This window comes from Astatotilapia calliptera, chromosome 15, assembly GCF_964374335.1.
Source record: "Astatotilapia calliptera chromosome 15, fAstCal68.1, whole genome shotgun sequence".
In the NCBI taxonomy this organism is placed as follows: domain Eukaryota; kingdom Metazoa; phylum Chordata; class Actinopteri; order Cichliformes; family Cichlidae; genus Astatotilapia; species Astatotilapia calliptera.
In genome coordinates, this window is record NC_137436.1 from 30,569,037 (window position 1) to 30,581,722 (window position 12,686).

The 12,686-nt window shown below is 39.6% G+C and overlaps 1 protein-coding gene across 1 annotated transcript in view; it reads left to right on the plus strand.

Annotated features, from left to right (window-relative positions):
- The first annotated feature begins 3,130 nt into the window (after nucleotides 1-3,130).
- The window catches only part of slc16a10 (solute carrier family 16 member 10), a 31,628-nt gene continuing 22,072 nt past the window's right edge, over nucleotides 3,131-12,686 (plus strand). Inside the window, exon 1 of the mRNA XM_026194442.2 lies at nucleotides 3,131-3,680. Within this exon, the coding sequence (XP_026050227.1) occupies nucleotides 3,326-3,680 (355 nt within the window). The 5' untranslated portion in view covers nucleotides 3,131-3,325. The remainder of the gene's footprint in view (nucleotides 3,681-12,686) is intronic.

Genomic DNA, 12,686 nt, shown 5'->3' on the forward strand with positions numbered 1-12,686 from the left:
ATTAAAAAAAAACAGTTTTATTGATTAAAAAAAACACTATATCGGATTCATATCGGTATCGGCAGATATCCAAATTTATGATATCAGTATCGGATATAAAAAAGTGATATCGTGCCATCTCTAGTATAGAAACCCTTACCAGCAAACACTCATTTTTTGTGTGGCTTTTTTTCACGGTTTGTTAACATGCTGTGTAGGTGTGTACTTGACTAGCTGATATCGACATGACGGGGGAAACATCTGGTTTGACTATTCTTCACCTGTAGTTTGAATTTTTGCCTGTTTAAATCATAAGACCAGTCACTATACAGAGATGTGCTTCTGAATGTGGATGATGTGTCTTCTGATTTTGTAATGCAGTTCTGCTTGTGTTGAGTGATGTAAACAACTGATCGATCTAAACTCTTTAAACGTCAAAATTGATCATTAGATTTTTTTGTGACACAACAGTGGTGAGTGTTCCCACCTTCTGCTCTTTGTAACTTAACGCGATCTTTATGTTTTCGAGTTTTGGACATGATTTTGGAGTATATCTTCGCAGTAGCGATTGACCACAAAGTAAAGCTACTGGAAATGTACAACCCTACATCCGGTCTCAAACCAGGAAGTTAGCATTTTCTCGTGCACAGGGTCTATTAAAGGGGTGGGTTTTTATAATCGATTTATCGATTAAAATCGATTCTGGCTTGGATAACGTAAAATCGATTCATTAAAATCCTGAATCGATTTTTTAATATAAATTTATTTTGCCCGAAATGCCAGAATCTCTGGTGAAATCTCACAAAATTTCAACAACCACCAAACAGCTAAGACAGTAAATGAGAGCAGGAACACAGATTCTGCACAAAGACTTAAACACACAGCGCAACCAGCGGATCAGAATCAGTTAGATGTCGCCCTTCTCACGGTCGGGGCTGAAAGCCGACAGCTCGCTGATCCTGATGTGTTGGCGGGTCCGTGCTTTGTGTTCACGCCCTTTCTAAAGCTGTTAGTTTGATCTCTCTCCAAACAATATTGACCGAACCAGCAGCAAAATAAGATCCAAACTACGCTTCACATAAACATCGTCATGTATTCACTTTTCACTTTTACTGTTTTGCTTCCACCACGATACACAGCTCTCTCTCTCTCTCTCTGTACTTCATTATTCGCTTGCTTGTTACGCACAAGTCTACCATTGTTTACAGGCTGTCGGGCGAGGTTTTTTTTCCCCCGTTTTATATACTTCCGAAAAGAAAACCTAATTTCTGCCGTTCAATACTGAACAAATTTAAACTTTTTAAAATTATGCAAAATGCAAAACGCTTAGCTGTGTCTCTAATAAAACCGTTGTAACTTCAGAGGTGATGTTCATTTGTTGATTGATGGTTTTCTTTCGTTTTTGATGTACTGCAGAATATTTTTATAAAATCCCAGGCCAGGAAAATCACCTTCATGTTTTTCTGTTTTATCTTCTGCTACTTTGACACAAAGGCATCTGCTGTGATGCTCACACCTTTGATAAAGTCTTGCATGTGTCAGCTTCCTTTTTATAGATACAAAAATATGTGAATGTACTGATCTGAATTATAATATTTCTGACTGTCAAAATTTCCCAGATTCAAATCGAATCGAATCAAATCAAATTAAATTGAATCGTGGATCGAATCGATTTGGGACCTTGTGAATCGGAATTGAATCAATTCTAGAAATCAGTGACGATTAGATTAGATTAGATAGATTAGATTAGATGAAACTTTATTAATCCCTCGGGTGGGTTCCTCCAGGAAATTCAGTTTCCAGTAGCAAAGCACCGACAGAAGTTGCATGTTACAGATACATTAAGGGGAATGAGAGTAAGGATATAAGCATAAATACACTATATATACACATATACACATATATAGATACAGAATATACAACATGGATAAATAGGATTGCTCATTTGAGTGAGTATATTGCACAGTGATTATTGCACAGTCAAATATAAGAAAGAGACAAAAAACAAAAAACAAATATTGCAAATATTGCACCGTGTAGAAAAGTCCCTACAACTCAGTTGTTCCCGCCCTCCCTTGTCCCCCTGTTTCTCCTCCCTCTCCCCTCCAGTGAGGAGTTAAACAGTCTGATGGCGTGTGGGACAAAGGAGTTTTTAAGTCTGTTGGTTTTTGACTTTGGGAGAAGCAGCCTGTCGCTGAATAGGCTCCTCTGATTGTTTACGACCGTGTGCAGAGGATGCCCGGCATTGTTCATAATGTCCATCAGTTTCTTTAAGGTCCTCTTCTCTGCCACTGTCACCAGAGTGTCCAGCTTCATGCCGACCACAGAGCCAGCCTTCCTGATTAGTTTTTCCAGTCTGGATGAGTCCCTCTTTGCTGTGCTGCTCCCCCAGCACACCACAGCATAGAAAAGGACTCCTGCGACCACTGACTGGTAAAACATTCTCAGGAGCTTCCTGCAGATGCTAAAAGACCTCAGCCTCCTGAGGAAGTACAGTCGGCTTTGGCCTTTTTTATACAGGTTCTGTGTGTTGCATGTCCAGTCCAGTTTGTTGTCCACCCACAGCCGAGGTACTTGTATGTGTTGACCACCTCCACCTCCTCTCCCTCTATCTGAACTGGCAGTGGAGCTGGTCTGGACCTCCCGAAATCCACAACCAGTTCCTTGGTCTTTGAAGTGTTGAGTTACCCAGCCCTAGTCTATTAGGTAGGAATAAAAGCATACATTAAAAGTCAAAAGAGAGGACGGAACATTGTCTTTGCGTGCGTTTTTTTTTTTTACAACACATCCACTGATTAAATGCTGGCCCCTGGTGGTTAAATTCTTGTTTAAAGTTTGCAGAGGGTAATAAAAAGTAGGGTAAACAAGGGTAAACAAAAAGTACCTTTAAACTCTCACCGTTCCACTTACTAGCCTCAAATGTTTGCTGTGCTAGTTCTCTATACTGTATTTGTATAAGGTCAAATGGTCAAATATTCTTCCATATGCTTACATTGTTCTCTGCTGGACACCCCCCCACACGCACACACACTCTCTTAGACTTGTGCCACCCCACTGAAGATATCCTGGAAACGCCTCAGCAGCTGCAGTGTAAGGATACCCGCAGCCCCGCCCCTCTGCGTAGTCTATTTATAAAAGTGCAACGGCAGATGTTTGACAGTTGCACATGCTGCAGTACCAGCATTACTGAAGCTACAGCCCCCGTCAATGGATAAAACTTTACCGTGCCCCCAAATCTCTGTCATATCCTGTGTCTGAATTTATTGACCTCCCCCTGCCAGCCTACGCGCAATACCTCCATACTTCAAAATCCGCAGTGCCTTTTTGACACATTATTTTAAAAAAAATGACAGAAGGGAACAATATGCCAGAAAACGATGCAGCCGCCGAGACACCAGCCGGCAGCGAACCCGCAAAGGAGAAGCGTCCAGTAGAGGAGCAGGATGGGGAGAAGGAGAAGACGGAGAATAAGGAGAACGGGGACAGCAAAGTGGATATCCCAGAGAAAAGCGAGGGTCCGGGAGCCAAGGAGGAGGTTGAGTTTGTGCACCCCGAGGGCGGCTGGGGATGGATGGTCATGCTGGCTTCCATGTGGTGCAACGGCTCGGTGTTTGGGATCCAGAACGCCTTCGGTGTAATGTATATCTACCTCCTGCAGGAATTTGGTAGCCCGGACGATAAAGACCTCCAATTCAGAACATGTGAGTATAGGCTAACCTGGCTGTATGAGTAAAAGTACCACATTAGTAAAGAATTATATATATGTTTAAATGTCATTTTTATGTCATGAGTGTGTATTATTATAGAAGAAAGGCGTGATGTAACCCCGCAGGATGAGTAACGGTCTTAAAGTAAGTGATGTCTTGCTCATGGGACAGTTTTAGTAATGGCGGGGAATTGAACCGACAACTTTCAAACCACCAACGAAGGTCTTCTCGAGAACAATTTCTTCGTAAAGACATAATAATTCTATAGCATCATATGTTTAACATTTAGCCCACTATAAAAACGTTAGCTAAGTTCAGCTAGCAAGTAATGTGTCGTTTCCTGGTGTGAGAGAAGGAAACGCATGCAGACAAAAGACAGTGCGGTTATATAGCACGGTTGTGGGGATAACGTTGCGAGCCTGGCGTCAAAGTTGTGACCTGGCACTCAGTGTGGTGATAATTCAAAAAAAAAAAAAAACTGGGTTAAGTGTTTGTTATGGTTTGTGTCTAATCCCGAGGAGTCCTGGAAAGCTCTCAGCGTGCTCTCGGTGTGAAAGTACGGCAGAGAGTCGCTTTAAACCGCGAATGAAATACAGCTTGATACAGCTTGCTCCCAGCGGGGGACGGAGTATAGTTAATTATTTGAAAAGTCACTGAAGGGGAAACACAAATCAAAGTAGTAATTTCTTATACCATAGCGTGTACAAATACTCTTTTTTTTCCTCACACGAATTCTCTTCTTGTCGTTCAGTCTAGTCAGCAGTCGGCATTATCGTACGAATTATGTAAAGCCTTACATGTTTTTCTGCATTAAACTAAAAGAACACCTTAAAAACATTGAATATTACACATAGCGGTGTGCCACACAGTCATGGCATAATCACATAGAGAATTTTTTTTGCGGTTTGTGTGTGTGTGTGTGTGTGTGAGAGAGAGAGAGACAGACAGAGGGACGGCTTACCACATGAATAATGGCCCTGTGCTGATTGTAACCACCTGTTGTTGGTATTGCTGTTTGGCAAATGAGCATGTAAGAGTAGTACTGCATGGGGGACCCATGTTTGTTGGTAGTCTGGGGCCTAGCTGTTCACCGACTCAATAGCTTCTTCTGCTGATCTCTGTGATTATTGCATTGGATTTTGTGTTGGTTGCAGCCAAGGTGGTTTGTACTATGGCTCTAACCCATTGCTTGCTTGGTGTGTTTTTTTTTCTTTTTTTTAAATGATCTGAAACATTTAATTAGATTTTTCATATGCACCAGTCATAGCACCATTACAGGGTTTGTGCCAGAAAAATTGTAAACCGCCAGGGCTTTTTTTAGTCCAGTGCAGTGTTCTGGGCCCCAGCCCAACATGGGGATGCTATTTTGACTTATATCACCCACCTAAAGGTGGTTGCACAGCAAGCATGGCAACAGCACTCCGCAGTGGTAGCATCTTCCCCCAGTAGGACAGTTGGTAATGAGCACAAAGATTTGCCTTCAAACTCCACAGATCCCATTGCAATTAAGCATCCTTGGGATGTGCTCCAACAAGCCTGATCCACAGAAGCCAAAATTATGCTCGCAGTGTGTGTTGATTCCCGATGCCACCATAGGACATCCTTAAATTTCCTGTGTCTATACCTAGACCTATTTACTCTGTTCTAAATCAGATGATACTTTTGTAAATTAGTTGCTTTTTCCTGTGGTATGGTTTTTCTTTCCACACAGAAAACTCCTAGCCAACCAAAGTGCATCACTACAAATTATTTGGCAACGTTCAATCTACTTATTGGCCAAATGTGTTTGGGGTAGTATCAACAAAAGTAAATACAGGGAAAATGTGCTGTATTCTGGACTAATGGAAAAAAAAACATGGAGAATTTACTGCAAATATTTATGTTTATTTGATAGATATTTCAGGATAAATGGTATGTAGCAGGCTGTTACTACGGTTTGTGTACTCTCCTGTGTACTTTCTTTTAAAGTGTCTTATAACCTTGGTTATATGAAAGTGCTAAGCTAAAACATGCACTGTACATTGGATAATTGGACTACATCGAGGTTAGATCTTGTAATAAATCGCTCTTCAGCTTGTTTGGAACCAGGCTGAGACCACCCCTGGTGGTTGTTTTGGTCTGCACCTGAGTCCACCATCTACCATCAACAGACTAAACAGCACGTCCATACATAGGACAGAAGGAGAGGTGACCATCAATGATGTCAGCTGACAGCATAATGATTCAACGTAATAGCATGTGTTCACATTGAATGAGAGTTAGCAATGTATGAAAAACAATGTTGGTTAAGTATTAATTGAGTAATGCATTTCTTAAAGTTTTATGTATATTTTGTCTTTTACTATGCACACAGTTCACACACTGAATTTGTTAGCTAAATCTCTAATGAACTCTGGAAAATTAATAACACTAACAAGTATACTAACAAGTAACAACTACTTTATCCCCTATATATATATATATATATATATATAACTTAACATTCAGACAGCACTAATAATTACTTCATTTTTCTATCCATTTGAGATTACAGTGCCTGACTGCCAGGATGTAAATTCTTGAGTTAGAAGTTTTAGTGAGGTCTTTCCTGCTTATTTTCGCTTCATGAGATGGACAGCATCCATTCTTTCCATTTTAATTCCCTGATCCTGTTTCTCAGAAAGAACACAAAGTACTGCTTCAAACTAGATGTTCACTCTTCAGCTTGCCTTCCTGTCGTGAGAACAGAACTAATGAGAATTAATGAGGCAGTTGAGTGGTTTTGAAGTTGGACATTGTCATAGAGGAAGTGCCAGAATGCTAAGAGAACGCATCTATAACAGTCAGGATACAAGTCTTCATAAACATCACAAATCCTTGAATGAGATCCCCTTCTTTCCCACATGAATATTTTTATCTGACTGAGCGTTAGAGGAAATGATGGAATTTAATTGACATGGAGGAAAATAGAATACTAAAATGAATTCCGTTGGATAGCTGGCTCTGTAATGGCTACTGAGTGTAGCGTGATTTGATCGTCTTAGTCTAGTTTCTGAGTCATTTTGGGGGAAGAACTGTAGCTGGGCAACGAATTTTATCAGATATATTAATAATGGTATTTCTAATATCTCATAATGAAACTGTAAAAAGTAAAGATGAGATGGAAGAAACACCCATCAGCCATTGTATGAGTGTTGCTTGTTGGCAACATAACAAGTCGTCTTCTCTGGCTGTGTAGACACTTTACTGCAGATACACTTTTCATCTCCCTGGTCAGGATTTTCCATGGAAATTTGCATCACTTGTTTACACGGACACTGCTGACATAGACTTTACTTTACTCAACTTTAGACAACAGTTTTACTTCCCAGCACAGTCCCTTGGATCTATTTTCTGTTTATCACTGGCTGTAATCACACATATGTGTATTTTTAGCAAGCTTTTCAAGCATTGCATAGCACACATTAAGAGTGCAAGTCACTGCCCCAAAAAAAAGAAAAGAAAAAAGAGTGCAAGTCATATAGAGAGCTTCATTTTAGCACAAGTGAAAGTTGCGACAAGATACTGATATGCAGTCTTGTCTTGGAGGGAGACATAGAACATGTAATAAATTACTCAACCCAAAATATGTACATGAATAAAAAATGATTGCCTGCTGTGAGTTAATTGGTTTTTATTGTTGCAATGAGAGATGGCAACACGTTGCTATTTACGTAGGTTCATTTCAGATCAGCATTTAAGGCTTGTACGTTTTGCAGTAATATTCTCTCCTCTGTTGTCTGTTTCACCGTGTGTGCTTATCTGTTTCGCTGTACACATGGAGTGGAGCAGATAAGACCATCAATATCATGGCCTGTGGTGCATGTCATACACAGAACACGAATACGATGTAACTGAAATGAATATATTAACTTATAAGCACGAATACTCAAAGATATTGAGTCAGTATTAGTCAGTATCTGATGTAGATTGGTGGGTTTAAAAAGCCGAATGGGTTAGACCTCCTTTCTGTTAAGACATTAACATTGTTTCTCATGTTTCAGTTTTATTGTGTTACTGGATACTTATTAGTTATTTTCATTTTCCTGTGAGTAAGACACTTTTTGATGGGACAGTTCAGAAGAAATACTTTAATGAACTTTTATTTTGATGATCACCAGGATATAAAAACTGCAGGTATTGATTCACCAATGAAGTCAAATAAAAATAAAAAAATCCTGAAAATGTTTGACTTTGAACCAAAAATAAGGCTTTAAAAAGCTTTTTTTAAAATTCTGTTTCCAAGGGGCGATCGTGGAAGGTTGCCAGTTCGAGCCCTGGCTCTGATAGTTGTGTCCTTGGGGAAGACACTTCACCCGTTGCCTACTGGTGGTGGCCAGAGCGCCCGGTGGCGCCAGTGTCCAGCATCCTCGCCTCTGTCAGTGCGCCCCAGGGCAGCTGTGGCTACAATGTATATTTCCATCACCAATGTGTGAATGGGTGGATGACTGAATGTAGTGTAAAGCGCTTTGGGGTCCACAGGGACTAAGTAAAGCGCTATACAAATACAGGCCATTTACTGTTTGAGTGCCATGGCTCTCCTTTATCTTATCTCTGATTTATCCCACTTCGGTACATTTTGAATGGGCATAATTACAGTCAATAAGACCCGAAGTAAAGATAACATAATAGGGAGAGATTGTTGCTGATTTACTGTTTTTAACCTTGCCTATTAAAGCCTTCTGATAGGTAGTTTTACTCCTGTTCTTTATGGAGAATGCAGTACAAACAGTAAGTTTTTAATCCTCTAAGTTGACTGGGGAGTTGAAATGTAGGCAGTTCCACATTGAAAACCCCTCATGTGCCCTGTGCTTGGTGATTTGAGTGCAAAGACATACCAACGCACATGTTTGAACGTGTTTCTTTGTCTCACATTCAAGCTCCGATGCGGCTAAAACTGCATATGCCTTGAAACTGCACCTAAGATGAAAATAAATGTTCAGTTAAGGTCTGCAACTTAAAGCAATTATTAGGGCCAGTATTTGTCTGTTCACTTTAAGGACCATGATGGCCTGATTGCTGTAAACGGGTTGCTCTTGTTGGAATAATTAAATTCAGTTCAACTTAGTTTCGTTATATTTATATAGTGCCAAATCACAACAGTTTATATTGTAAGGTCTTTAACGTGTAAGTTTTAATTCTTCTAGGGTCTACATTAATAATAATAATAATTATTATTATAATAACAATAACAATCCCTGCTTGGAATAACTGAAAATACTGCGCATTTCTCTCTTTCCTTTCTGAGAAGAATGATCAAACATTACTGCCTATGAGTAAAACTATATTCTTTTCTGTGATGCAGGGTAATGTGTATGATTTCAGGTCGCATAATGTGTTTATCATGCGTGCTAACATATTAATTTGAATTTGTAGCTGTAGTTCCTATGGTCTGATCTACTACCAATTTACCAGAAATTATCTGCTGGGCATTCATGAATTTCTTAAATAGGGATATATATTCCATAAAGAGCAAGTTTCCAATAGCTGAAATCTTCAGCTAGTAGCTGTTTGTTGGTGGCAAAGATAACGCGCTGCAAAGCTCGGAAATTGTCACAGTCAACCAATCACAATGCATTATGTTGGGGTGGGAAGGTCAAGGCTCTATGCTGGTTCCCTCCCTGTGAAAATGCCAGATGGGGTTATTCTTGAGCCTCGTGCCAAAAGCCACTTGGTTGTTGTCTACTGTCAGACCTGCCAAAGAACTTTGGACTAAACACAGAGTTTTTTGATACCTTGATTGTGTTGTTTTGATGACTCTGAAGTAATCAAAACAACATGTATTTAATTGACATTAAAATGTCAATAACAAGACATTATGTGAGCATATTTTGGCTGAATATTGTTTTGACTGTGTATGAAAGGAAAAAATAAAGAGATTGATGGTGCAGTAAAGGATAAAATATTGTTTTAGTATCAGTGCGTGGGAGAGTAAAGCAATGTCAGTGCTTTCACCAACATTAGATCAAGTGTTTTTTGAGTGTGTTAGATCAGTTAACAGTAACTATGACTCCCTTGTACATTAACAGGAATTTGGTTTCCCTCAGTTATAGGGCAGCAGAACTGACTGAAGAGGGATCAGAACACGGGGGAAAGACTATATTAGGACTTCTCACTGCTTGGCTGCTGTCTGCCTTGTACTGAGGGCAAAGTGTTCAGTTGATGTTGAGTTTATTCTGTCAGCAGTCAGGCTTACTATATTGCTGCTTTAGCAGTAATTTACTGTCACATGATGTTTTATGCAAGGGTTTGTTTTGTGAAGTAGACACGTTTCACTAGTTGAAAATGAACTGTTTTAAGTTTATTTTTTTAATTCAAATACCTAAAAGGTTATGGATAATGGATTTCCGATTGAATAATATGCTCAGATGGCTCCTGAAGGAGATGAGACAATTGTCAGTTAAATATTTATCTACAACTACAGGCTCACATGAATGTAACATGCCCAACCAAGTTTACAAGCACTTTTAAAAAGCATAATTGATTGATCTTCATGGGTAACTTGGTTCAAAATAAAACAAAATGACTCAGATGGAATGGCTCCACAAAACCTTGACAAGTTTTAATCATAGACTGGTTAATATTTGACAGGCCGTTTGATTTCAGGCGTGTGTAAGCTTGGGTCTGAGTAGGTGAAGGTTGTCAAGAGATAAAGTCTCGAGAAGATAAACATGCTGGAGGCAGAGCCCACTTCAGTGGCACCAGGACAAATTGTTTGGCCCCCTGCACATGACACGCAGGGGACCAGCCCCTCAGACCACAGCCTGAGGGGCTGGATGTGAACTAATGGCTGTGATGTCCTTGCTCTTGGGCAATGTCAGACTGATTAACAGCAGGCAATCCCTGTGTCACTGCACCAAGATTAGGTCTTGAAACAGTCAGTCTTTATGGTCTCACTCAACCACGTCTAATTGACACAATGTGGAGGTGTTACAGTGCATGACAAGTATGAAAATGCGTTATTTTTACAGGGCAAAAGAGGGAATAAGAGGGAATAAATATCAGAAACAAAATTCTAAGTGGCACCTTCCTGTTTTGAAGGAAAAACAGAGTTGGGATAATGGTATAGTATCCTATAGTACTATCCTATGGTGACTAATATCCCCAAAAAGCTACTGAAGCTCTCAGTAGCCCTCTAGCCTAAGCATGGCATGGGGTACTCTTTGATTTGTTTACTGTCTCCTGCATCCGTTCATTTCATCGACCATGGATAAAATTAACTTTGCACAAAGACCACTGTGAACTAATTAGGAACATCGAACATCACAGGCAGCACCGGCAAAAACCACACTGCCACTATAATAAGATTCACAGGTACATGATCGGTCTGGTCTCCATGTGTCTCTAAGCAGCCATGGTAACCATAGAAAACAGCATGGCCATTATATCACAGTGCTCATATATTTCTCAGGACAAGATTTTAATACGTTTCTCTGTTGCCTCTTTTATCATTACAGATATTATGGATTGATGTGGGTTTTTATTATGTACATACATGTAATTTTTATTATTTTACAATAAAATAAATAATTATTGAAATAAATATTTATTTTAGATCAAGTTTATATGGCATCAACAAATGTTTAAACTTGGGACTGACTTAAAATAAAGTATCTATAGTTTTGTGGTTACTTTTTGTTTCTTTCTTAATACTAACACTATTGTTAGTTACTACAAAAAATCTCATATTTTTAAAGGCAAAGTAGGTTTCTCTGCTGTTTTCAGTTTACTTTTTTTGTTAGTAACACATAGCTAGCTTAGCTAGCATGGTTTTGGAGGGAACTTTTTAGTAAACAAACATAAAATCACAATAGCTTGACACAGATGATAGCTGTATCTGTCATTGTCTTGCTCAAGGCCAATGAAAAGAAACCTTGTGGGGTAATTTAGCCGTAGCCCTTTACAAAAAAAGTACTGATGGAGCAACTGCAGAGTGCATGGAACAATAAGTATTTTATTCAAATTCTCAACAAACACATATTTAAGTACAACAAATCCTCTGATTTACCACAAGATACATAACATGTTAGTCAAAAACACCTTCCGATGGATACATTTTGAAGGTACAGATAATGGCAGTTCTAGGTTAAGTGTTGGCCTTTCTGTGAAACAAGAAGCTGGAGATAAGGGGACTTGGGGAGGAGTGTATGTATTCAAGCTGTTGTTTGCAACACTATACAGTGAGCTTAAAAAAGGGGGTGGACAAAAAGCTCCCCCAATCACCAACTTGTTCTGACACACCACCCCTTTTTGCTTCCCTCTAACATGAAACACAACTCCCATTTAACATTTTTCATATGGACTTCTAGTATCTGCTGCAGAGGGAAGTCATTCCAAGCATGCATATGATGTGCTTTTTTATGCACAGCCATAAATCGCTCTGCAGCTGCTCCCCAAGTTTTTCCTGTGTCAGCAGACAGACCTTTTCACTTCCTGCAGTGTGAGAGGCCAGAAAACACACAAATGATTTGAGTGGGTTGCAAACACACAAAAAACACTTCCCCCTTCTCCACAGTTTCCAGTGGAACTGCCCAATACAAATGGCTTCCAGCTGCTGTAAACTGGAATTGCTATATCCTTGTTGCAGACCCAGATGTTTGACTGCGGCACTAAGAGGCCCTGATTAGGGTTATGACTGGGGTCTTTGTGACTGATCGGCACCAGTTGAAAAGTCATACTGTAACAGTATTACACAGTAAGACCCCTTTAATTCAGCAGGAGTTGTAAGGAGTCTCCCTCATCTCTTTTCCAGCTATCCTGTCCTCTAATTTCTATTCTTTTTTGCTGAAACTTAATTTATACATTTTACAATTTTTTAAATTAATTTAAAAAGATAACACAGTCTTAAGCAGCTGTTATACATTTGTGGGCCAAGCTCCTCTGATTCTGATGCAATCTAGGTATGTGAACCTGTTGTTGTGTCTAGACTTTATTTAACAGATGTAGCAGTGATTAAAACCAACCAACCAAACCAATGGAGGA